This window comes from Actinia tenebrosa, unplaced genomic scaffold (assembly GCF_029948245.1).
Source record: "Actinia tenebrosa isolate PJP-AT-01 unplaced genomic scaffold, QUT_ActTen_1.0 PGA_scaffold11__36_contigs__length_13525064, whole genome shotgun sequence".
Lineage (NCBI taxonomy): Eukaryota > Metazoa > Cnidaria > Anthozoa > Actiniaria > Actiniidae > Actinia > Actinia tenebrosa.
Genome location: NW_028292571.1, coordinates 456,830 through 484,766, shown reverse-complemented (window position 1 = coordinate 484,766; position 27,937 = coordinate 456,830). Strand labels below are relative to the sequence as shown.

General features: G+C 36.1%; 1 protein-coding gene across 3 annotated transcripts; it reads left to right on the top strand.

Moving 5' to 3' along the window:
• Nucleotides 1-48: 48 nt before the first annotated feature.
• Nucleotides 49-27,907, top strand: LOC116294473 (bromodomain adjacent to zinc finger domain protein 2B). 3 transcript variants are annotated; one of them, XM_089027749.1, is made up of 39 exons: nucleotides 49-413; nucleotides 761-864; nucleotides 1,130-2,998; nucleotides 5,852-5,915; nucleotides 6,803-6,917; nucleotides 7,431-7,523; nucleotides 8,523-8,649; nucleotides 11,847-11,939; nucleotides 12,605-12,679; nucleotides 12,920-12,981; nucleotides 13,569-13,634; nucleotides 14,834-14,899; nucleotides 15,038-15,082; nucleotides 15,531-15,737; nucleotides 16,253-16,364; nucleotides 16,492-16,625; nucleotides 16,715-16,822; nucleotides 17,609-17,718; nucleotides 18,401-18,475; nucleotides 18,746-19,010; nucleotides 19,168-19,227; nucleotides 19,981-20,851; nucleotides 21,250-21,322; nucleotides 21,447-21,532; nucleotides 22,001-22,167; nucleotides 23,074-23,128; nucleotides 23,205-23,313; nucleotides 23,829-23,887; nucleotides 24,224-24,272; nucleotides 24,899-25,022; nucleotides 25,113-25,202; nucleotides 25,542-25,598; nucleotides 25,738-25,850; nucleotides 25,985-26,024; nucleotides 26,153-26,434; nucleotides 26,547-26,620; nucleotides 26,726-26,807; nucleotides 26,987-27,088; nucleotides 27,367-27,907. In XM_089027749.1, the coding sequence occupies exons 2-38, from the start codon at nucleotides 798-800 to the stop codon at nucleotides 27,059-27,061; spliced, it is 6,219 nt and encodes a 2,072-aa protein (XP_088883875.1). In that variant the 5' UTR covers nucleotides 49-413; nucleotides 761-797; the 3' UTR covers nucleotides 27,062-27,088; nucleotides 27,367-27,907. The 3 variants fall into 3 exon arrangements, with proteins under 3 accessions (XP_088883875.1, XP_088883876.1, XP_088883877.1); XM_089027750.1 differs by lacking the exon at nucleotides 13,569-13,634; XM_089027751.1 differs by lacking the exon at nucleotides 11,847-11,939 and having other exon boundaries at nucleotides 50-413.
• The last annotated feature ends 30 nt before the right edge of the window (nucleotides 27,908-27,937 follow it).

Here is a 27,937-nt window from a genome sequence, read left to right as displayed (position 1 = left end):
AGTTTACTTTTGATTATTTCACGAGGCATTGTTTTACAATTCTGTGACGTCACGTACCACATGCGCTTTATGCTATCCTTCGCCCCGTTCTTTCCTCAATATCGTACCAAACAACCCTAAAAGAGAAAATTCTTCGCTTACTCCGACTTTCGTTGGCTTTTTTGACACTCCAAAGACACAACTAACCCCTGAAGGCGACATAAAGTCCTGTACTAGCACTGCACACGTGTTTGCAAGCATTTCCAGAGCTGTGTTTGCAGGTTTCCTGAATTTTCCGATAGTCAAAAATTCCCTCGAAAACGCCATCCAAAATGGCTGGTTTAGTCTTTCTCTCGATAGTGCCAAATGACATGCAGTAGACGGGAAAGGCAAGAGGGGAAAGCTTGTGTTTGAAGTAGGAACAGCTTTTGCCGGTAAGAAAATAATTTAAAAAGAAATACCTGGTTTCCTATCCTCGAAGAATAGTTTGTAACTTTCCTTTCTCGACTTCGTTCAAAGTTTAAACGTTAAATCGGGGCGTGGAAAGACTCGTTGAAATAGATCCTAAATTCCTGTCCTTCCTCGTTTATTTTTCTTTCTATCTACTGCTCATCATGTGCAGTAATGATATAGACGGTAGTTGTAAATAAACATGTTTTTAAACTGTGCATAACGCGTCCTTTTAGTCGCCATCTCTAGTTTGCGATTTACACGCATGGCGCAGTCATTACCATCATCTCTATTCAAGCTATTGTTCTGACATCGCATTTTTGATCTTTAGGCATTGCTTCGGGTTAGTTCGGTCGCTTTGTTCGACCATGGATCGGCGTGATGTCCCCAGCCAAAGTCCCGTTAACACACACAGCTTCTTTGATGGTACTCCTGGTGAGTTGAGTTGAGTTTTTAGCTCGTCCATTCAGTAACTGGACCAGCTATACCGTTTTTAATGTTAACTCATTATAAACTCATGTTCAAGTAGCTGTAGTTGTTTTACGTTCATCGTCATCAGTTTTCTTCTTATTCTCATTTAATTAACTTATATCGAAAGGCTTTTCTCACAGACGTTTTGGACGACCTAAATATCAATCATCTCATAACAGTCGATATTTTTCATCGTTTTAAGACATGTTCTTTTTGCAATTTTTTCTAGGTCACCCAAATCCTGCACTTCGTTCACCAGCTTTGTCTCATGAACGTTCTTATGGAATGCATGCTTTACCAAGTGCATTCTCTATGATGGGTAGAAGACCAACTTTATCTCATTCAAGTCCAGATTTCCTCTCTCAGGATCCAATGCTTGGCTCCCAACCTAGTTTATCTCCTTCAAGTCATTTACATACTGGCCTAGGAGGTGCTACGGGAACTCCTGGGTGGCCTTGGATGCCTCCACATCCACATATCACGAGCCCAGATTATTTCACTAGTCATCTTTCTAGTGGTTGGTTGCAGGGACATGATCATGAACGCTCTCGTGAACGTATTGATGATTGCTTGTTTACAAGCCCAAGACCTCATGGAACTCTGATAAATGGTGCTAGTAGTGCTGGTGTTTTTAGTGCTGGTTCTGGGATATTCTATCCACCTCTCACCAATTCTACCCCTCCAGTTCACAGTTTTACGCAACATAGTTCAAGCTGGGGTAACCATAACAACCACACACCAAGAGGCTCATTTGATCATGGAGATAATCATGATACAGATATATTTTCTTTGCCTATGAGGACTAGACATCCTAGCCTATCTCATAGTGATGACTGTTTGAGTAATAAGAACTCAATTAACAAGCATAGTGAAATGGGAAGTTATGCTCCAGACAGAGATCATAGAATTGAGAAAGAAAGTGAGAAATTATATGATAGGTCAGTTGTAGATGCAACAGGTGTTACTCATGGTTCTCTTTACCAGGATAAGACACACTCACTGCAAAATGCTCCAACAGTTGCCAAAAGTAACAAAAGCAAGACTCCTCCAATTGCAAAACCAAGTAAAGAAGTGAAATATCAAGATACGAAGCAGAAGGAACCAAAAGTTGATGAATCAAAAAGTATTTCTGGAATTCAAATTTCCCAATCAAAATTAAATCTACAAGAAGGTATTTTAGTAAAAACACAATCAGATCTAGAAGTGCCAGTGGTATCTCTACCTTCCACCTCACCTGAAAATAAAAGTTTACCTCCCCCTCCTAAGTTAACGAAGAGCAAGGCTCCACCTCCTCCAAGACTTCAAGTTCCCAAGTCAATTCTCAATGAACGAGAAGGTATTATTCCAAAAATTCCTTCAAAAAGTCCTGAAAGTTCCAAACAAAATTTTAGTGTGCCTTCACAGAAACCAGTGAATAGTAGTACTGTTAAAGCACCTCCAGTGGCTTTGAACAACAAGCCTTCATTGCTAAATTCCAATGAGTCACTAAAAACAAAAATAGATTCTAAACTCAGTGCAACTAAAGAAGCATTAAAACAGAAGTTGAAAGAAAAGCCATCTGGTCCTCAACAAACAGCCAAACTACCAGACCCTAAGAGTCTGCTACCCCAGGCAGCTGCTGTCAAGCCTTCAGAGCCAGTCATATCAAGCTGGGCTACCAGTACCACAACAAAAAGCAGTATTAGTTCTTCCTCAAAGCCCTCTGCAGCTCCAACCCCTAAAATTCCTTCTGGTAAACCTTTGCACATGGCCAGATTCAGGCTGCCATATAATAACGAGGATACAAGCGACGAAGAAAGTGACAGTAGTGATGTGAGCAGTGGAAGTGAGGCGGAGAGTGAAGAAGAAGAGGAGGAAGGTGAAGGAAAGGAAGATGAGGAAAGTGGCAGTGGAAGTGATAGTGAAAGTGATAGTGATGGTGATGGTAGTGACAATGAGGAGGATGAAGAGGAAGGTGGTGGTGATGATGAAGAAGAGGCTGATGAAGAAGAAGAAGATGATGATGATGAGAATTCTGGAATTTTGTGCAGTCAAGAAGAAGAAAGCTTTAGTGTGCCATTACATGGTAAACGAAAGATACCATCAACTCAAGACACAGGTAACACACATTATATTATATATACTATACTATATACTATACTCTTATAATTTACCTTTTCATCATTACTCTTGTATATAATATTTCAAACAAAAAAGGGTAGTGAAGGTTTTGTTGCATTTGCAGTATGGGTGACGTGATTACAATCAGTGAGAGGTCAGAATGATATGTCCCAAAATACATTTCAAGCTTAGTAAGCAACATGCAAGTTAACAAGAGAGCCTGATACTCAGATTACATGTAACATGCTACAAAACCTTTACCAACCTTTATGTAGTGTTTAATAAACGAGCAGGAGTGTTTTATCTGGTCTAAAACCACGAGGCGTAGGCAAGTGGTTTTAGACCCGATAAAACACGATCTGCGAGTTTATTAAACGGCTTCAAAAACTTTAAGTATAATTCACAAACCTTTCAGTTAAAGTAGAGCCGCCATATACCTCGCAAACATTGAATTTTATACTTTGATAGTCGTTTGTACAGCAATTTCATGCGCAGTGAGGTTTGTACGTCACTGCCATGCACAGTAAGTGCAAAAAAGGCTTCCACAAGTTGAAGACAACATGCCGAACTCAAGACAGAGGCACTATTTAGTCGACGATAATTTATGGGTCGTCGATGATTGTACGTGAGACTGACCTTGATGAGGCTTTAAGTCTTCATCTAAACTTGGATGCACCTTTATTCTGATAAGGTTGTCCACATTAGTATTCTTTATATAAAGAATACTAATTAGGATGAGTCTTTATATGAAGTTTCATCCTCATTAGTATTCTTTATATAAAGAATGCTGATGAAGAGGACTTTATCAGGTATAAAGGTCCATGCACGTGACGTGTATGGTGGCTGCAATTAGACCAAAGGCTAATGAATTATTCAGGAGTTTTTGAAATATCTGTATATGTTTAGTGCAATTTTTCTCAACAATAACAAATGAAAAATGTTTTCTGACAAAGTTTGAAATAAGCCTATGTTTCATCATTCATTCATGATAAAGCCAGCAATGCTCCATTTACTTCTGACTGTCTAGACTGTCATTTTTTCCTCATGTTTATTTTGCTTTGCATGCTGTAATTCGAATGGATTTGCTGAAACCAGAGTGTATTTCAATTTCCAATCCTCAATTCAATTCAATTCAGTATCACATCGGATGTCTGTTTACAGTTCAATACTAGCATTCGGTAAAAATTAATATACTCGTGCAAAAATATATAAATCTGATTTGATAGTATTAATAGTGTTTAATGAAAGACATAAATCATCTTGCTGTTGAAATTCATTCTATTCAAAAGATGATTAAAAGGCCAATATGTATCTAGAAACTAAAATTAATAAAATAATAAAATTAATGTGCAAATTTGAAGAAGAGGATTTTTCAGTGTAAAGATATTGTTTTAAAATGATTTATTTCAATATATTCATTTTGTTACCATGGTATTTATTTACCAGCTTTAGTATGTCTAGTTTGTATAGAGGTTGAATTTCAAGAAGGCCTCCAGATATAATTTTAGATCAGGAAAGATTTGACTCTTTTAGCATTATGTAGGATATTTTTGTTTAAATGAAATAGAAAACATACACTTTATGCATTTATATATTTAATTTAATTTACAGCTTTTATGACGCATTTCGCTACGCCTCAATGCGTTTACAATGTGTATCACAAATAAACTATAATTAAGACGTAATAATTATAATATATATATATAGATAACTAGACTAAAATGTTATAATAATGATAATCTAAAACAAATTAATTAATATATAGCTAATATAAAAGTATGGTTAAAACAATATAGGGTTAAAATTAATATAGCATAATAAGATAGCATAATAAGATAGCATAATCTGTATTTCGTAAGGACGCAATAGATCAGTCAAAAGCTTCTTTGAAAAGATATGTTTTAACTAAAGATTTAAACTGTTTAACAGTCTTAGCATTTTTTATTATTTCTGGTAGGTTATTCCAGAGCTTAGGCGCAGCGATAGAGAATGCTCTATCGCCATAAGTAGATGTAAATGATTTAGGAACTATCAATAGCTTCTTAGAAGCAGAGCGTAAAGCGCGCTTAGGTGTATAAGATTCTAATAAACTGTTTAAATATGTTGGTGCATAACCGTTGATAATCTTAAAAGTAATTAGTAAGACCTTAAAAGTTATTCTTTGCTTAATAGGCAGCCAATGCAATTGGCGTATATATGTTGAAATATACTAGTCAAGTTATATTTAAATTAAGGATATTACCATTCATTAAAATGGGATGCACCTATATGTTACAAAGAAACTGTTACAAATACATCTTTATGCAGATTAGAACTTATATATTTATATTTAACAATAATTCGCCGAAGGCGAAGTGATTATCGGGGAATATTTACCGAGACGCGACAAATAGCAACAAATTGGCTGGCCGTCATTTTGGATTTTCGCTGGAGGTGATTATCGTGTGATAGTGTGAGTTTCTTGACCAATCAGTGCACGAGATTTTCTATAATCACCTGCTTATTTTTACTAAAAGTGGATATTTATGTAAAAATAATGGTATAATACACATAATGCTTGTTGTCTAGTTATCATACTTTGAGTAATTATATAAATATATATGTTTTAATCTGTATAAATATGTACCAGTAAACAAATAAAGTGGAATTTGCAAGATTCAGAAATGTGTTGGGAAACAATAGCTATGTATTTGTAACATATAGGTGCATCCCATGAGGGGCGTAAGTTAGATACAGTAACTCACTGGGTTAATATGTTACTAATAAGTTTATTGATTGATTGATTGTTATTTTACAAAATGGCCATGTCATTTTATTTTGTATATCTTTTCTATTTCCTATTAAAAAAAAGAAACAGAAAGGAAGAAAAGAAGAACCATTGATGAAGAAGCTGTGCAAGTTCCATTGACGCAGGGGTATGTTAGGTCATTCTTATTTTAGGTTACACAAGTTATATTTAAAAGGATAAATTTAAATTGTGGTTAATTTTTTTTGAAAACTAAATATATCAAAAGTATATTTTCTATTACAGCCACTTGCTAAAAAATATGGCTGCTTCATATATATCCCTATATATTAACAACAAAGAGCCTACAATAATCTTCAATTTAATTGCCTTAAAAATACTTATCACGATATTGATTTACAAAATAGACTAAATACTTTGTGCGTTCTGATTTTGTATTTTATTCAAAAATATACCCTTAAGTAAGTTTAGATCTAGTCCCTAGCTTTTAGTGTTTTTTTTTTTGCCATCAATGTTTTCTACATGGAGAGTGACAAACATTTTACTGGAGGTATTTTCTCACTGATTGATTTTTCATAAGTCTGCATCACAATGCATCATGGGAAATACATAAAAATTCAATGGATCGTGGTCAGCCTAATGTCTTTATATATTTTATATGTCTTGGGCCACTCAATCCTACTGCCAACGAATCAATGGCACAGCATTCTCCAGAAGCCAAATTTTCAAAAAAAGGCCCAAGCTGTCAATTTGTTTTCAAGATTACAGGATAATCATGCCAAAATTTATCATTTGTACTTGGTACCAGATGTACTTTGATGCTAAAATACCTTCTATACTCTCAGTTCTTTGAGATAATGCTGATTTAAGCTGTGATATTGCTTTATGATGCCCTCCAGGCTCACTCCATGGATAAAATCAGGTTCAAACATCAAGCAGCCATTCCTTTATCAAACAACTGCTCTTGCACTGGAAAATCATGCCACATATGTCAACATTAAATGGTAATGATAAGTATGCATTGAATAAGAGATAAAATGTTCTTAATCATTACAGATGGCGAAGACAAACACGCCTGCGCCCTTTTGCCCCTCAAGGTTCATTGCGTGCAGATGTCTATTACTTTGCTCCTTGTGGCAAGAAGCTTAGAACATATCCAGAAGTCTCTAGGGTAAGTATGTTTGTGATACCTATTAGTGTTGTTGGGTTCCCTGTGGTTTGTATTACCAGTATCCCCTGAACCCTCATTAATTTTGACATATTTGATGACAGACTCACTGCATAACCCAGTTAGAAAGGACTTTCTATCAAAAGTGGTATCTCTTTTCTAATTGGGTACCCTTTGTGTAATGATGCATGGTTATATGAAAATAATGGTGTAACTAGAGGAAAGAATTTATTATCATTAGGCTTTAAATAATGTCCGAACATCAGAAAAAATCTGGCCAGAACTGGGATTTGTCTGGTCAAATCTTTGCCTCAATTGGTGGTGATTTTGACCAGTTAGGTTTAGTCAAAATTAAGGTATGACTAAGCTAAAACTGATTGGCCATTATTTTATGCCCTAATTGTCATATATTCATTTGTAAAATAAGATTATCATATATTCTCAAGTCTTGCTACTGGGTCTTAATAATGCTACAGGACCTTGTTTTTTTACATGTATTTTTCTATTACACTGTAGTACTTGGCAAAGAATGGTATCACCCATCTTGGAGTAGAGAACTTTAGTTTTAGTACCAAGCTTTTTATTGGAGAAATGCTTGAGTGTAAAGAGGTATGTACATTAATTATTATGTAACTACTATTTGATCACCTTATGAGATCTGTTTCTTTAAACTGTAATATAAATTTAGGCACTGCCTAAAAGTGAAGCTCACAATGGACACAGGGAACCCAGTTTAACTGAAATGTGAAAATATAATTGGGAAAAAAATCTTTAATCATTTGTGTAAAAATCAAGTTGAAATGCACTATATTGTTGCGTTTTTAAAGAACACAACCCACCACCAGCCACCCCAGGGGCTAGTTTTGTTATAACAATCTTCAACAAAGTTTTCCATGGCTGACATTTTTACGCTTTGAATTCCTGGTAAATTTACTTGAAAAACAAAAGATAAGTACAGATAATCCAGAGATTTCCAGGCTTGAAAACTGGTTAAAAAAGCCGATATTTGGTTTTTCATGGGAATTTTTATGTATTTATATTTCCCCCCCCTGATATTCGGATGGGAAGTATTATATTTTTGCAAATGTTTATAGGAGTCTGTGATGTCATACACTCAACACTAAACATCGCTCCATACATTTCTTTGTATTTTGTAATCAAAATAACTTCTAGTTTTATACTCAGTATTGGAGAAAAGATACCATAAAATGATTCTAACCACAAGTTGCGTATGTTAAGTTCCTCGGCAAACCTTCGGGCTTAATAGAATTAAAGTAAAACATGAAGTTATTTACAAAGAAATGTATGGAGCAATAATGTTTAGTGTTGAGTGTATGACGTCACAGACACCTATAGAAATTCGTAAAAATACTTCACAATAATAATCACATTGGATATAAAGAAAAAACTTTAACCAGTGATTATTTAACCCTTAAAGATTATTCCATTGAAGTTTCAGCTAAATTGAATTTCGGAAGATTTCCGTGCTAGTCCCCCTTTAACTTTTTAGTTATAAGCTGTAATGAATCAGTAATCAAATAAGCCTAGCATTTTCTCTGGATTATTATTGTGTTACTTTTTTCTCAAATGGTAATATTTGTTTGGCAGGGCACAAATGATTATGAGATGTTAGATCCAGAAGAAGTTGAGAGGAGGAGGACTGAGGCTGAAAAGAAGAAAAAAGTGAAAAGTGAAAGAGTTACAAAAAGAGCAGAGAAGAAAATTCTTCATTCAGGTGATCTTAATTGTGTGGTTCTGTGGTTACAATTTTTTTTGTTGTTACTTCTACAAGAAATTAGACCTTTTTACTGCTATTGCAGCCATCTTGAATTCTATTGTTTTAAGTAGGAGATTATGGGTTGCAGAGGGAAAAAATATTAGAAAATTTATTGACAGCACAGCTCTCAGGGTGTCTCTCTATATAGCTTTATGTTATCTAATATGAAACACCAATAAAATCAATTGAATTTGCTGATAGTTGGAGCAAAATGTCAAGCGCCAGAGCATAAAATCAATTTAAAAAAGTAACCTTGCCTGTCTGTTTTAGATATATTTCTCAATGGGCATTCCATCATTTAAAATGGCTGCCGTATCAGTAAAAAGGTCTATTATTATCTTATTGTAAGTTAAAAGTTTGTTTTTTAGAGGAAAGTGAGATTGATAGTGGCTTATTTGGGATGTAGCCAATAGGTTTTGTCACATAAGGCTCTTCTATATTGCTTTTAATTCAATAGTAAAGCTTTGTCTGTGTATACTAATTTTATTAGTTAAAGGAATGCAACCAAGCTGCTGATTAATCCTGGAGCAGGCAAGCCTGGTTTTTCTAAGATCCCAGTACCTATGAAACAATCAAAAACATATATTCATGGTTACTTGAGGAAAATGCCAGACCATTCAGGTGGCATCTTGGCAAAATGCCAACATAGTAGATTACTAGCAGTTATTATTAAGCATTTCATATAAATGCTTAAAGTGCTAGTCTTACGAAAATATTAATGATGCAAAAAAATCCCCAATTTCGTATATGTTCAAATAGGTTATAATGTTCACCAATAAACAATAATTGGTTCAAAAAAGAAATTTTTCCCATCTCAATTCTACTTCCGAAAATTGTTAAAAGCTCGTCCGCCATTTCTATGAGCAGTGATTTTGTCGTTGCATTTTAATATATGTGTGACGTCATATGCGCAACTGGCATCCTTTTTTCCCCACACTGACTCTACAGCATTCTCTGTAAGAAGGCATGGCTTGGTTTAAGGGCGCTTGTTTTTAAATCAAAAATAGTCGAAATTTGGTTGCAATTACACATTGTGAAAAGCTGCGAATTTTGAAGGCTGGCGCATATGACGTCACTCCCTTCGAATCGCTAAAAGTTTCCAGGAATGCAATCACTTAATGGAGGACTCAAACAGCCAAACTTTACCGGCTAAATGCAACATCTTCCCAGTCTCGTATCGAAAAAGAATTTGGACAGTAAACTATATTACATACCCTCCTATATTACATATCTAGTTTTATATGGTACAATTTCCAGGGATGGTGTAATTTTCGTAAGACTAGCACTTTAAAGTGCCTATCACCCTTCTGACAATACTCAGTGTTGATTCTACATGGGGTAAGATGTGGAATAACCCAAAAATATTTCATAGTTTGAGTGCGGCTTCTTGAAGTTATCAAGGTTTTTCCATGCCATATGCTAATGTTGTGACGCATGATGAGGCATTTATAGTTATTTTTTGTTCCTCGTAACTGGAAACACCAGCTTCTATGTGAAAACAAACTTGCAATAATTTCGATAAGAGCAATGGGAAAAACAATGACACATTCCAAATTTTATTTATGTGTGCCAGTAATGTTTTGTATATTAAATGATTACTTCTCATACGTCACAGCACTAGCATATGGCATGGAAAAAGCTTTATAACTTCAAGAAGCCGCACTCAAACTATGAAATATTTTCGGGTTATTCCACATCTTACACCATGTAGAATCAATACTGTGAATATTGTCAGAAGGGTGATAGGCACTTTAATATAGAGAGTACCATGGTGTTGTGGCAATATGGTTAGGACTATGTGTTGATTTGGGTTGGCTAATTTTCTCATGTAACATAAGCCTGGGTGGGACAAGCCTTTAGGGGAGTCCTATTTGAGAACTTTCAAAACATTACAAGTATCTATCAATTCCGAATGGTATGAGATTTATTGTTTATGATACACTTGACAAAATTGAGCAACTTAATTGGGACTCTACAGAGTATAATTAACAATTTAATGGTAGTCTCCTCTTGTCCATTCAGAATCAAGTCATTTTGTTGAGTGTATTATAAATGATACCTGCATAGATTAGTATATAGCTAATCCTATATGGTGCTGAGTAGAATTAAGTTAATTAAGTTAATTTCACGAGTTTTTCTGAAGTTTTGTAATTTCAAAACAAGTGCAATTTCAAAACTTTCAAAACACAAGTGAAATTAATCCATTATTTTATGAGGAACCATACAATTAATATTGTTTATCATATACAGGGGAAAATTCCATGTCTTTTAAGAGACCGATATAATGCCCACGCACCTGCAATTGATCATCCTGAAATATCAAATCAAAGGCCTAGTCATGGTTAGAAAAATCATATTCAGAGTTCAAAAGGTTTTTTTATGACAGTGCTCTCTTCTATCAAAATGTACTGAATAATCCTAACAAGATATTAATCAGAATCAAAAGAGGCATTTTGACTGACTAAGACGACTGTGCTGAATTATTTTCAGCAAGACGTATTGCAGCTAGTGAAGTTGTACACATTTGGGGACTGCTTGAGTTGTCTTTTGGAGGCCCATCGATAGAAAACATTTATCCAGACACCTGTACTTTTTCTATAGTTATTAATTGTTTTGGTTTAAAATGGGAAGTTACTTTGACTTTCAAAAAACAAAAGGTTTATACTTTATAAGTATTGCTAGGAACTGAACCACCAATCATTTTTTAGTAATTAGGCATCAAATTTAACCAATATTAACCAATCAGCATCAAGTAATTTTGCCCTGTATATGATAAACAAGTCTTACAGTAACTCAGGGCAGTAATGTTAGGAAAATATTTGGTTCTATGCTGTTCCTGAACAAGGACTGGTTTAGAATGGAAGCTATTGGACATATTCCCTAATTAACTTTGTTTTTAAAATTAAACTGTAAATTGTGTTAATGGTCATCAAGGCTTCTATGATCATTGGTCATAGTTCAAAATTCAAGCATTGATTTATTAGGGGGAAAAAGGTAACAGACTGCTTTCCTTTGCTACAGGCAAATAACAAGATTTTGGTCAAATTACTCTCTGTCTGAGAATATTTAGAGTCTAAATCCTTCTATCATTACTTAACTTGGAAGAAGTGATTACTCACGCTGCTTTTGCCCTCTTTTGTATTTCTTTATTAAAGAAATGGTAAAGAAAGCACAAGAAAAAAAAATGCACATGAAGCTTGAAAAACAAATGGCCATGGAAGCAATGAAGGCAGGCAAAAGAGCAAGAAGTTAGTTTTTGTTTTCTTTTGTTCTTTTCTTTTTAGTTTACTTACTAATTAGAACACTATTGTCTTTCACTCTAAGCAAAAATAGGACACAACAATTGATAATACAAGTGTATGATGCTATATATAATTGTTCAATGACAGTTTTAGTAGCATTGTGCAAGCATTTTGATCAGAAAGGTGCAAACATTGTAAAACGTAACTATATTAGATATCTTAAGTGTTCCAGCAGCAGGTATGCACTGCAGCTCTATTTATATTTTAATATTCCCAATTATTCTTTGATGAAGCAAAGAGAATGAAAATAACAATTTCAAAGTGTTAAAACTTTGAAATAGTAGTGCTACTATGATACTATGACTCCAATAGCTGTGATAATCTGTTAACCCCAGATATTATAAGCAAACTGTTCTGATATTTATTGCTAATTATTATATAATTTGCATATAGTTCAAATGTGATTTACTGGTAATCAATAGCAGATATTAAGACAACAAGCATTGTATTGACCCGATAGCCTCACTTGTATGATTTTCAAACAAAAGAATATCTCAATGGGGGATCAACTGTAACAACAGCTGTTAAGTTGGTCGTACTCCTTTCTGGTAAATAGCTAGGAAATAAGTTATGTTTGATCAAGCACATAACATTTTTATTCCTTTTTGTAGTGGAAGCCAGACGAATGAAAAAGCTTGAACGCATGCAAGCAATCCAACAAGCAAGACAGGCCAAGAGAGATCAGTGTAAGACTTCTGATACTTTGTTATTTAATATTTTTAATATTTGTAAGCATTTCATTGAGCTCTGTCTTATAGCATGGTAAAAGTATTGCTTGCTATGGCATGATTCCTTAGAGTATATTGCAGCTATTGCAATATTTGATATTTTATGTCAGCAGAGATGTAATGACTGAGATCAACATCACTTACAGTTACCTCTAACATATTAGCCCATCTTATTATGTTGTAAAAAATTCTTTTCAGTGCGCATGCGGCAAGAACAGAAGAGACAGGAAAAGGAAAATCAAAAACAACAGCGCCACTTGGTTAGTAGCACATGTTGTGCTTTTACAGTGTATATTGGTATTGTTGATGCCACAAGGATTTTTTAAACTATGCAAATAATTTACATAACTAGGCTCAAAATTTACTGATGAAACAGTGCAAACTGCGACCTGTTGAATCAAAAAATTTATTTGCCAGTAAAAAAATTACTTTATTGCAAGTTGATGCTTTATGGTTGATTATTAACTTGCAAACTTAGGAGAATTACTTGCATTCTGCTATTGGTTATATATTTTGAGTCTTTGAAAATTTTATTTTACACATTTAATATGAATTGGAAGTCAATATGCAGAATGTAATCCTTTAAATCTCACTGCATGAAATAATAATTATTATATGTATACAGTAGAACTTGTATGTGACATCAAAGTAGCTCAACTTGGAGGACAAAACAAAAGAATTTTAATCTCCTGAGAGTTGGAAACCTATTGTTATGTCCCCCAAATTGAGCTGCATTCTGATGTACTGCAAGGGGTCTTTATAATGTCTGTAATGAAATTATTGGTAGTTTTACTGGGGTAGTTTGTACTCTTGTTGTAATCCTCTTAACACAAACATTATTTGACAGGAAAAGCTAAGAAAACAGGAACAGATAAGACTGGAAAAAGAGCTTCGAGCTCACAAGGCACAAGAGGTATATGAATTGCTTTAAGATAGTTTACTAGCTAGTTCAAGACCAATAGTTTACTAGCATCAAGACCATAGATAGGAAAAATCTGAGAAAAAACATTTTTAAAGGGAAAGGGAGGGAGAGCTATGCCCTCTACGTGTGCCGGTGGCTAGATAGGTTAGAATAATATTATTGGCAGTGTAGTTGTCAGTTATGTCTATAAACAGTTATGACATTGTTAGGAGCCAAGGATATAATTATTATGTAACTACATCACAAGTGTTGGTAACAATTAAGTCTGACAGTGCCAGGTTAAACATTCTTTTGTTTTTAAGTTTATTTACATGAGGCAAAGGGCTAATATCTTACCTTTTTACCAGACTCTGAGCAGTGGTTGCTAGGAAAATTTTCTGTCAATGAAATTTAACTCTGCTGTATGGCATAAATTGCAAACCTTTATTAAAAAATTCTGGGCTATACAGTGTGAGCTCTAAAAATGATGACCAAAATTTTTGCAAAACTCCTAATTACTAAAAAGTTGCAAGTGCATGTACAATTTTGCAATCAAATGTGAATGAATTTGTTTTCAATGTCTTCTATCTAGGCATGGATTTTTCACTATGTTAAGCCATTGGGGAAATAATTGAAATTAAAATTTTCAACAGGACTAGGTAGCCTAACATTTTCACCATTTAAAAGATGATGCTTTGTTACAAGGGATAAACTGATTAAATGCATGCTTGCAATATCTATTTTTTAATGAAATGTTGACGTCATAGATTAAGCATTGGTGATGACATCCTTGAACATGTTAAAGAAAAAAACTGTCACAATTTGTATGTTAAGTGTATGCACAATTTGGTTTTGTGTATGAGGTTAAAAAGAAAGACTTTTTGGACATTTAAATCCTTCCATAGCAACCGAGTCTAGTAGATAGGTAAGATCCTCTTTAAAACGATGGCCAGTCATTGGACAATGACCAGCTAGAAATCTCTAGTTAAGTCTTTGCCTTGCTAATCATTTTGACCAGTAACGTTGAGAAAACTAATTTTGAAGGTGTTCATGACTAGTGACTTACTGGCCATTATTTTAAACCCTGCATTACATTATCTGGCATTACATGGTGCAATTAGCATTGTTTTAGCATTGAATTAATGAGTTTCAAAGTATAACTCACTAATTTGTATGTAACATGTTTTTGATATTGTGTTTCGTTTCTATAGGCTCGACGTTCCAAGAAACAAACTGTTGCTAGTGCTAAATATGAGGAAGCCATGAAAAAGGCCAAGGTATTAGCACACAAAGCTACTAAACTGAAAGATAGATCTTATTTTATCCTAATACTGGATAATTTTTTGTATGCTTCCTTATATATGCTGTACATTGTAGCATTTATGTTTTTCTCATTTTTACTTTTTGTGTTTTAGGATAGGGAGCTCAAACGCATCCAAGCTGTACTCCTCAAACAACAGGTTTGCTTTATTTATTTACTATATTATTTTGACCAGTAAAAGATCCTTCTTGATATGTTTTGCCCATTATATCATGCATTACAAGGCTCTCTTTGGTTCTTGGAGCAACATTCCAAGGCAGGGATGGGGAGGTGTTGGAAAAGAGGTAGCTCTCTCTTCTTTTTCTATTTTGTAAGTCATGGACAACCGACAGAGATTAAGTGTTAAGGACGATCATGGGCATTATTGTTTGCTTGCATCCTTTCTATGCACGAATTTAGGGAACGTGCGCTCATCCTGATGATTTCATTCCAATGTTTTGACAAATTTCACAAAAGCTAGTCTTAATGGGAGTCAGGTTGAAATTTTAGTATTCTGACCAGCCCCATCCCTGGTAAACCACCAGGCACTCATAAAAGTGAGGGGATAATATTTTTACAAGGTGTTTCAACCTTTAATAACATTACAGGATAAGGAGCAAAAGAGACAACAGCAGATGATGATAAGAGCATTGGAGATCCAAAGAAAAACTGAAGAACGTGAAAGGCAAAAAGAAGAGAAAAGAATGGAGAAAAAACTTATCAAAGGAAGAAAACTGGAACAGAAGAGAAGGGAGATGATTCTGGCTCGTGAGCTGAAAAAACCTGTTGAGGATATGGTCTTAAGAGATGCTAAGGTATGTGATACCAATTTGCAGTTATTATTTTTCTAAATCTAAAGTAAATTGAGTTATGAGGTGAGCTAAGATGAGGTAATGTATTATGTATGCTCCTGTCCTGAAAACTGCCTGCCTGCCTGCCTGCCTGCCTGCCTGCCTGCCTGCCTGCCTGCCTGCCTGCCTGCCTGCCTGCCTGCCTGCCTGCCTGCCTGCCTGCCTGCCTGCCTGCCTGCCTGCCTGCCTGCCTGCCTGCCTGCCTGCCTGCCTGCCTGCCTGCCTGCCTGCCTGCCTGCCTGCCTGCCTGCCTGCCTGCCTGCCTGCCTGCCTGCCTGCCTGCCTGCCTGCCTGCCTGCCTGCCTGCCTGTCTGTCTGTCTGCCTGTCTGGGAATAAATACAGATGCTTTTGCTGTCGTTGTTATTGTTTGCTCATTTATTCACTAAATTGCATATAAAGTTAAAGAAGGCCAGAAATATTTAAAGAGAAAATAGAAGCTTGCTATCTTGGTGTTAAACATTTTGTTCTCACTTTACAGGAGTTACCTACTCTTCCTCGCCTTGAGGAGTGTGTCCTACCTGGCAAAGCTTTTGCAGATCTTCTTATGGTCAAAGAATTTGTAGAAAACTTTGGAGAAGCCTTAGATATTGGCAAGTTATAGATAAAGTGTATTTTGATCTATGGAAATATCACTTTTTCTTGGCCTTTGCCAAATGCAACTGTTCTCAACTGTACTGCAATTCAATTTTCATTTTTATTATTGAACTTTTTTTTCAGATGTGTCAACAGAATTACCAAGTGTAAAGGATATGCAGCTATGTTTATTGAATGAAGGAGAGGAGGTTCTTTTACCTCTTTGCCAATCTTTACTTTCTCAGGCTCTTGAGGATCCTGGCTATGATGGGCCATATGTATGTATAAGCTTTAATACTTTAATGTTTATGTCATTTATGTAGCAGCATATCAACTTATAATGTTTTTTTTCAACTGATTTCCACAGTCTGTGACCTTACTTGGACAGCATCTGCACAAAGTAGATCTCAATGAGAATAACCTGTCAGAAATTTTAAGGCTTTTTATCCTGTGTAGAAGTGATGGAGAACATGAAGTGAGTACTGTATCCAGGATAAATAGATTCTAATATATTTACCACTCCTGGGTGGATGGCTTAATGCCTAACAGTTTTCACAACCCAATTGATAAGGCAGCTGATTGGTTGAATTATAATTTAGAAGTTGATTTTAGTTGAGGTAGGAAAAACCAGAGAACCTGTAAAAACCCTCAAAGTTTAGGAGAGAACTAATAAACTTATGACACTGAGCCCGACAGGGCTATATCCCAGGTCACATTGTTGAGGCGGCACATTAGGATCCCACACCACCCATGCTTCCCCATATAAGATTACACTGTCTTGTATAACTGTTAAATGTTTTGAACATGGAAATAATATTCTTTCAAACATTGACAGCTTTTCTGTTTATATCCTCATAATACACTTGACAAAATTACTTGATTCTGATTGGACAATCCCATATTGTATTCTATAGAATCCCAATGAAGTTGCTCAATTTCATTGAGTATATTATAAACAAAAAATTGCACAATCTTCTCGTACAATTCGGAATTTATAGATACTCGTGATGTTTTGGAAGTCCTCAAATTTTGAAAACTTTCAAAACATCAATTGAACCTATAAATTCCGAATTGTACTCGAGATCATGTGATTTCCTATACAAATAGTTAATTATGATTTTGAATTACACCCACTTAGTTAAATGAGGGAATAAGGCTTGCCTTTCTTTATCCTGTTACAACTGTACCCTACCTTCTTTACGAGGAAATGATGAACCAGGACATAGCTCAGACTTATTTGATTTGTTTTCTATTGTTGCAGTTGGCAGATTCTCTTTTAAGCCAACCATTTCAGTCTTTGTCTGCCATCCAGAAGAGTGCTGTGCTAGCATTCCTGTGTAATGAGCTTCTTTGTAGTCGAGTTATCTGTGGGTTAGTACACTATTTTCTTTCTTTCTTTCTTTTTTTTTTGGAGTTGAATAGAATGAAGTTTTTAAAGTGCAAATGAACCCCTTGACAATACATGCAGTACTGGTTTTGCATAAAGTAAATGGTTGATTGGTAAAATATTTTTGGATTTGAGTGATGCGTCTCTAACTTATGAAGGTTTATACTTCCAATATGTTAATGATGATGACGTCAGGTAAGGTATTTGAGTGTTTTTGTTGAAACTAGTAATACTAAATGCTGGCCATAGTGAAAACACAAATTTAAAATAGCTTTCATGTAAACCATGAGTAAAATTATGATGCTTTTTAAATACTGTTTCTATGAACCAGTTCGATTTTGTATATTTAATTAAGCCTTAATAGACGTCACACTCATTAGCATATTGGAAGTATAAACCTTCATAAGTTAGAAATGCATCACTCAAATCAAGAAATATTTTACCATTCAACTATTTACTTTATGTAGAATCAGTACTGAAAGTATTGTCGAAGGGTTCATTTGCACTTTAAGTCGGCTGGAAGGATCCATTAAATAATGAATGCCTGTTTGTCCTTTGGGAAAAGTAGGACTACAGATTACTTGCCCAAAGGTGGTCACTAAACAGCAAACCTACTGCCTAACAGTGTTTGAAATTAACTTATCATACAAATGATTTGTGTTTCAGTGAAATTGATAACAGTATTGAAAGCATGTCAAGTCTAAGGAAGGACAAGTGGGTGATTGAAGGAAGGATCAGAAAGTAAGTACACTAGCTAATTAAGTTCAACAGTTGACACCCTGTAGAACAAGGGACAAGGTGTCTGAAATGGCTTGATGTTTTTAATAGTACTTATCTCTAAAAGATTTTGATATTTTTGTTAAAGGGGTCTTTACCAATCTCAGATTCCTAAAACACTACATACCAATGCTGTAAAGCCCCCTGTTTGTACATGGAGAGATTTCTTGAATACTTTAAGGATATGTTTAGCTTGTTGAGCTTTATTTTACTATTTGTTGTTCTGATTTCCAGGCTGAAAGCCATTCAAGCAGAAAAGTACCCAGTGGTAAAGATCAAAAAGCCCCCAGGACGACCAAGAGCTGATGCTGCATCCATAGAAACAGAGAACAGCAAGGATGCTGCATCGATAGCTGGTGAAAGCAACCAGGGAAATGATGATGAGGAAGATGAAGATGATGATGATGATGATGAGGATGAGGATGATGATGAAGATGATGAGGATGGTGAAGGTGGTGAAAATGGTACTGAAGGCAGTGATGAATCTGATGAAGAACAGGTATTTAATGCATTCTTGTAGTAACTGACAAGTAACTGATACATAATATATATTTGGGTACTTGGTAAGCTGCACTACACAGCACAACAGTTTCTGTCTTGTAAAAGGTCTATTGTGGCTTACTGATAATTAATTTGTCAATGATTGGTTTGAACAGGATGACACTGAACCCCAAAATCAAGAAGAGCTCGAAAGAAGACTGAAAAAGCTTGAGAAGGTAAGGGCTGCCAAACATCGAACTGTAAACAATGCTACTAAAACACCAAAGAAAGCTGGTGGATAGAGTAGGGATGGTTTTCTCTTAAAGATGTTTTGTGAATGACCAAGATTCTTATACTATTGGTGATAAGCATACCCTCACATGAAAAAGGACAAGAGACGTGGCAATCATATTGATTGACTTGACACAAGACACCAAGACCAAAGTCCTTTTGTCAAAGTCAACCATATTAATGGCTGCTTTGACATCATATGAAACCCCAAGAATTTCTAGTATTCTACTACAGAAACCATCAAGCCATGATTTCATTAGAGAAAAAATACATATGATGGCTCTAACCAAAAATATCAACATATTCCACTATATTCCTAACAGCATGTGCAACTTGAAAGAATCTTGAATTTTGTTTTCTCCCCAAAACAATATTCCTCTAGGAAATCAATGCAAGGGGTCTATCCTCCCTATAAATACATTTTATTTCTGTACTTTCTATTTATTTCAAATTTGCTTCATTTTTTCTTTTGTGATTTTACCAAACTGCTCCTAGTTTGCTCTTGTATGCTCTTTTACCAAATGGTTTGAGGCATGAAGGTTTGTGGGCATGACAATGGCATGTTTTTTCTTTCATTAGATTCTATATCAATAATAGAAGACTTTGACAAAGTCAACCATAATGGCAAATGACCCTCAATCATGAGACAAATGAAAAAGTATCATTTATTTAGTTGAAAACTTATTGCTATGTTACAGAAACATGCACAGTTCCGTTCGAAGCTCTTCAACCACTCCCACTCACTGCGAGCCCTTAGTCTTGGTCAAGATCGCTTCAAGCGCCGTTACTGGGTGTTCCCACGAACAGGAGGTGTGTTCATTGAAGGGATGGCAAGTGCTGAGATTGAAGGACAAACGGAAATAGTCAAAGAAGGAGAAGAGGTTCAAGGCGACCGAGAACGTGTTGAGAAAATGGACATCAATGCTGCAATAAAAGAAGGTGGTAGAATAAGAAAAAGAAACAGTTCATGTTTAAATGAATCAGAAGTTAATACTTCAAAGTCTGAAGCAAATGGTGAACCATCTATGAACAGTGCTGTGGTCTCAAAACAGTCTATGTCTACCATGTCGACACCTCAGTTTGTGAAGATAGAAAATGTTGTCAATAGTACATCGCCTATTGGTGCACATTTTATGGCCAAGATTGAAGCCACTCCTGCCCAGAATGTTTGGTTTGGCTTATTGCCACGCATGCCTTGTGATGAGTCATCGCTGACACTGTCCCACACCCCTTTCAGTGGTAACTTTGTACCGTCTTACAGCAAGAAAGCAGAAGTTGTTCCTGTTGATTCACCAATCCCTGTCAAGCGCCCTCCTGGTCGACCACCTAAGAATGCCACTCCTGTCTACCAGACCATTGTGACTGGGATAGAAAGTCCTTTAGCTACCCTTAACAATCAGCATCTGCTTACACCTCCTAATATGTCCCCTGCTACTCCTCCTGTTCCAAGACCTCCTTGTACTAGTGCTAGCAGCACCTCTCACATATCAACCATGTCATTGTCATTTGAAGAGTTGAAAAAGAGTGTTCTTGAATCTCTTCGACGTGAGCCTGCTCCTATTCCACCAGGTATGACTTTTGAATAAACACCCATAATATGATACATGATACATAAACACCCATGATACATAAACACCCATGATACATAAACACCCATGATACATAAACACCCATGATACATGAACACCCATGATACATAAACACCCATGATACATGAACACCCATGATACATGAACACCCATGACACATGAACACCCATGATACATGAACACCCATGATACATAAACACCCATGATACATAAACACCCATTATACATGAACACCCATGATACATGAACACCCATGATACATAAACACCCATAATACATAAACACCCATGATACATAAACACCCATTATACATAAACACCCATGATACATAAACATTCAAAAGGTTTTACAGTCAGTTGTGGTCTTTGTTTGTTTCAGAACTGCAACATGGCTGGTGGCGACTAACCGAGCCAAGTCACACAAAGGAACTCACTAAAACCTTACACTGCAGGTATTTAATACACAACTGTGCGTTATGAGTTTATTCTTATCATATAAATGGTATGGTAGTATATAATTATTTTATATTATGTCATTGCCACCTTTCATTCTGTTCCTGTCATCTTTGTTTTCAGGGGTATCCGTGAAAAGATGCTCCAGAAAAACTTTCAGAAATACTCTGACTACATTAGTACATCATGTAAAAAGACACTTGATAACGGTGAGCACCTGAGACTATTCAGAAATCTGAAATTCCATTTGTCTACCCATGCTTATTTGAGTAGTTTTATACTGGCCACTAACCCTGTTAGTCACTCTCCCAGAAAAAAATACCCCTGGGCACGAAGTCTGTTAGAGCTTGTTCTGGAAGCCTGAATTCAAAATAATGCCATCACGTTTGTCTAAATATACTTAATGCCTATTTGTCCACCCCAGGGGTCAGCCAATCAGGAATGAGATTAATTTGGACTTCTGGCACAAACTCTAACAGACTTCGTGCCCAGGGATATTTTTTCTGAAAGTGAGAAAGGAGCGACAGAATTATACCCCTGCGTTACCTTGGATGCATTATTATTGCATTTCAACACAAATGAATTTGCCATCCAAAAAGATACAAAAGTTGCACCCTGTCAAAAATTGGGCTGTCATACTTAGATAGGATGTCTAACAGTGGTTGTGTCTTATGTAGATTCAGACTCTGATTCAGACGACGAAACAGAAGAATGCAAAAAGAAAAAAGCACATCAAACACATGATACCTGGTTTCCTGCTGCACAGTTTGCTGTTAATAAGTCTATTCTAAAAGAAGTAGAAGAACTAGAAGAGAAGGTGTTTGCAGCTAGTCTACAAGTTAAGGTGAGTAAATATACAAACAAAGACTTTTTTTAGAGAAACCACTCTTGGCAGAATCTACTGGCAGGTGTTAAAGGTCCCATCACCAAATTAAAAAAAAACTTTGCATGATATGCATTTATTAGCAGTTAGGGCCCCTGTTGTATGAAGGGTGGATAGTGCTATCCGTTGGATAAATCTTATCCAGTGGATAAATTTATTGGATAACAACATCAAGTTATCCACTGGATAAGGATTTATCCATCAGATACCGCACTATCAACCCTTTATGCAACTGGGCCCAGATTGCCTGGAAGTTCACTCTTTTGCATTAAAAAAACGTGTGAACAATGCAAACATGGAAAGCTGTCAAAAAGAAGCCATATTCTAAGGGGAAATAAATTGAATCGTCATCATTTTTTACATAACTCTAAAAAAAATGATGAACAAATGAGGATTTCTATTTGATCCAATCATCAGATTTTACTATAAAGTAAGGTATGATGTACTTTCAAAAAGCAAAATGAAAGCATGGGAGTAACACACTTTGTTTTAAGGCTATAAGAATAGGAAGAAGTAAAAAAAAACTCAACAAGATGCATATGAGAAAGGATGTGCACGAACAATGCAGAAGTGCCAAGATATTTCTCTGGGCAATAGTGCTGCAGGTTGTTTTAAAAAATGTTTTTAGTTTTATGCAGTCATCTCCTATACCACAATATTAGGTGCGAGTAGCTCACCCAGATTTGGATTGTGCAGACACTTAGTCACTTTAAAGTGGGAATCGGCTTGATCATGATTTTGCCACGATTAGCAAACTGTTTTCTTCTGCACACAAATCAGTATTTTTGATTATTTGTATCTCTAACAGTATAATAGATGTTATCGACTTCAGCCATTCATAAAACTCTAACATTTTCTTTTCGTCAGGGCTGGAAATTGCCAGCAAAGATGTCCAAAACCCTTTCATTTAACACACTTAATGGTGAGTACTTACTCTTTTGTTCAGATGTGGTGAGTTGTTTAATCAAAAGATAATTGGTGTTGTCATACTATTGCAGACATCAAACCCAACAATGATGACAACCCATTGTCAGTTGCTGTTTCTCAACTAGAGGCGCTGGAACTTGGTATTGAGAGAAGATATCTAAAACACCCCTTCAGAGATGAGTAAGTGAATTAATCAAAATGACAAATAAAAGGTGATGTAGTGGCGGGTAATTTAAATTCGTTTGACACAAGGTAGAATATTAATTAAGAGTTTGGCATGATGTCTTTCCCAGTTGATGCCTGTTTTACATAGCTCTATTTTGCATCATATATGCCTTATTGGTTGAGCACACTTAACTGCTCTACCAACCTCCTAGCCCTTGTTTAGTTTACATGTGTTGGGGCATTCACGAAAGATAAACTGTTCCTGTAATACAAATGTGGATTAACACCTACTCCAGTTTAATGCGTATATAAAACCTATATCAATATGTTTACTGTATAAGAAGTGTTGTTATTCAAAAGACCCTGACAAACGGTCCCAACTTTTGATGCAATAATTAGACAACAATTTTGTTTAGTCAAATCTTGGGCCCATTTGCCATGGTCCTGTTAAAATGTTGGCTTAATGTTGGGTCAAATGTATAAATACTATTTGCACTGGCCTTAACATGTTTTTCTCACCTTTTACCCAGTAAACTGCAGATCCCTTCAAACATTGGCACTGCCCTCGCTCCTGGTGAAGTACCCACAGGTAATGAACACCAAATAGTGATCAGTTTACTATGATTAACTCATTTGTTTATATCGCCGATTTTAGAGGTCCAATAGCACTATTGGTATTGTTTATTATTGTTACCATGAAATACTTTTACAACTTGCAATATATCAATCGAGGTAGTGAGGTACACAATTGTCTTGCTGAGGTGGGTAGGCAGGGGGGAAGCCCCCTTCCCCTTTCGTGGCAACAAAATGGCAGCTCTTAAGAATTTATAGGGTAATTTTCAATTTTATTTTATTTTGCACCCCCCCCCCCCCTCCTTCCCCAGTGTTAATATGAATGATAAACAAGACTACTTTAACTTTTTAGAAGTGAATGATGAAGATTCTGCAGCACAATTTCAACCCATCAAGACAAAGTAAGTTTGTCAACATAAATAGGTAATTTAACAATTTGCCAGTGGAAGAAACTAAAACATGATGTATTGAGGCATAACTACGCCACAATCTGTGGTGTTACTGTGCACTGGCGAATCCAGGAATTTTATCAGGGGGGTGACTATTACAAAGGATTTACCATGTTATTAATATATGTAATAGGACTCCATGCTGTCCAATTAAGAAATAATTGGAAAAGGAAAATTCTGAGGACTGACAAAATTGGATGAGGCCGTAGGCCGAGTCCAATTTGGCAGTCAGAGGAATTTTTCGAGTCTAATTATTTCTTGATTGGGGAGCATGATATCCCATTACCTATTAATTATTTAGCTGCCTAATTAATCCCATATCAACAAGACCTGTCCAATTAAGAAAATATATGGGATTAATGAGAAGCTGTATAATTATTATTATTATTACTCCCTTCACTACCCCTGGATCCACCCCTGCTGTGGGTATTAATTATATTAACCCTTGTTCCTTTCATACTTTCACCACAGCAATAGTTGTACTTAAACCTTTCCTTCAAAAAAAAAAAGCTTTTTAATTATCCTGTTCATGAAGTAAGGTGTGTTTTGTCTGATTCCTTTGTGTTTTACATTTATAGTGTTACACCTGCTTTAAGAACATGGCGCACTGCTGTAGCCTCTGCCACCAATGCCGCCCAGCTTTCCATGTGTTTGAATATGTTAGCTAACTGTATAGCGTGGGAAAAATCTATCATGAAAGTGGTGAGTATTTTAATAACGATGAATCGATGTTGCTCGTTTCTGGCAGAAGGGGTAAGATTTTTCATTTTCTTTGTCTTCTATTTCTGCCAGTTCTGCCAAATGTGTCGTAAAGGGGACAACGAGGAGCTGTTGTTGCTATGCGACGCCTGTGACCGTGGTTACCATACCTACTGCTGCACGGTAAGTTTATTCCACTTCATCTTGGCACTGACGATAGTGGCACTGACGGTGGTGGCACTGACGGTGGTGGCACTGACGATGGTGGCACTGACGGTGGTGGCACTGACGGTGGTGGCACTGACGGTGGTGGCACTGACGGTGGTGGCACTGACGGTGGTGGCACTGACGGTGGTAGCACTGACGATAGTGGCACTGACGATAGTGGCACTGACGGTGGTAGCACTGACGATAGTGGCACTGACGGTGGTGGCACTGACGATGGTGGCACTGATTAGCTGTGCAGGATTTCTTTTCGTATACTCGTTCAACATGTTCATTTTTCATCTATTTGTATTTCAGCCTAAGTTAGCGTGTATTCCTGAAGGGGATTGGTATTGTATGGACTGCATCGTGCTTGTAAGTCAACATTGTCAGGGCAATTCTTTATTATAATTATGGAAAGCTTTGCCTGTATTGTCCCAGTTTTTTTTTTGCTTTACATATTTTTAGTATTGTGTCCACTACGTCAGTAATGCTATACTGTTGTATCCTCCAGGCATCAGGTGGGGATAACTGTTGTGTGTGTGGTGGAGCTGTTGGAAAGATGGCTAAATGTGATAACTGCCCCAGGAACTTCCATCTGCAGTGTCTGGAACCGCCATTAGTCAAGTAAGAATTCCCCTTTCTAAAGTTCAAAGCTTGTCTGGTGTGCTGGACTGCGAAGAGTCCTGTGTTTAGTTTTCTGCAGCTTCCTTCCGTCTTGCTTGTTTGATATACTTGTAATCAATTATTTTGTATTTCAGGTTGCCACGCTCTTCGTGGACATGTCCCAACTGCAAAAGAGTAAGTTGTACCATAAGAGAACGCGAGGCAACTTCCTGGGTCATTTTATGTGACCAGAAGATATCATTAAGGAGTTACGGCATCAATTTGAACAATAGAACTAATTGTGTCGTTGTTTTTTTTCATAGCGGAAGGGAAAGAATCGCACTACAACGCGCAAAAGGGACAAGAAAAAGGAACGCGAAGCAGAGGCTGAAGCTCGAGCAGAGGCTGAACTACAAATGGAGTTGGAAAGAGAGGAAGAAGAAGAAGGAGAAGAAGAGCAAGATGAAAGGGATTCACAAGAACCTAGACATCATGTTAACAGGAAACAAACCTCCAAGGATATGGCGCCTTGCCGAACAATACTGGCTGAGATGGAAAAACATGATGATGCATGGCCATTCTTGATACCAGTCAATGCCAAACAGGTTGGTTATTAAGGCAATTGAATAAGATACATACATTGTATCAGATATGAAGTGTATAGTTAATAGTTAATATACAATAGATTTATAACTGATTTGTATTGTAATCATCCAGTTTCCAGAGTATTACAAGATTATACGCAAACCAATGGATTTCCATACGATGAAGATCAAATTACGAGACTACCAGTAAGTAAAGACATGCAATATTTGTCTAGAAGGGGTTCTGACGTCTTTTACCATTGTGTTATCGTTAAATGGACCTCTTAGTAAGACTCTACTTTTTTCCCTCAGATACACATGCCCTCAAGAGTTCGTTGAAGATAGTCGGCTCGTGTTTAGAAATTGTAACGAGTTCAATGAAGACGATTCCGAGGTATGTGCCGCATGAATTAAACTGTACGGACAGAAATGACAAGATTGGGACCTTCTGTCCTGATGATCAATCAGCCGGGCTAGCTAAGAGCGTCGTTACTGTAACAAAACTTATGTATGTCATTTAAACAATCATAGAGTCGTGGCAGGGTGCGTGATAAGTCTAATATCTTTTTTCAGGTCGGACAAGCAGGAAAACGAATATCAATTTTCTTTGAAAACCGCTGGAAGGAATTAATGGCACAAGAAAGCTAGACATGACATTTTTACTTGCGAATCGAGGTAAGAATCATTTCGAATCCTAGATTCATATTTTACGACAAATAATGTTCATAGTAGAAACATGGATTAGAGCTGACAAAGCAAGGTAAATTATTCTAGAAACGGAAATCGGATTTTTGCAACGAGCAAAATTTACTTATCCAACATGAAAGCACCTGTCTGCTATCAAACAGGCTTTACCGAGGCCAATGTGTCTGTCATTACCGAACAGTGACTTTTATAAATTTGAAATCATCTTGTCTGGTCATTATCATTAACTTGTCTTTTATTGCTTTTAGGTGCTTTCCTTGCAAGAATACTTTGGTTGCTTTTAGTCAAGACATTGGACTGTCATCCATAAATTACAATAGGGGAGGGAGGAAAGATCAAACAATAAAGTAAATTTGATCGTAATGATTTTAAAATTGTGCTGAATTAGCTCAGTAATAAAGCCAGTGAATTACAGGGTGGCGGGGAAAATCGCTGATTTTTCAAACATTCAAAGTGTTCTAGTTTTCTAAAGTGCAATTTTCTTCAAATGTAGGAGTTTAGTGATTTATAAAGGAAATAATGGAAAAAGCTTTATATTAACTTTAATACGGTTTCTCTTTGTGTGTTAAACCCCAGTAATTCATTTTTAGCAGTGTGTACATGTCACATGTAAATATCAAGTCAGTACTGACCGTGCTTATTTTGAGAAACTATTTAAAAAACACTCGAACATGGCTTTAAATACAGAATTGTATAGTTTCAATAAACCTTAAAGTAACATTTTCTATGGGATTTTTACTGATATGATTGTAATAATATTGCGAAAAATAAATACCAACGATTTGAATACTTGTTGTGTTGAATACTTGCAGTGAACTC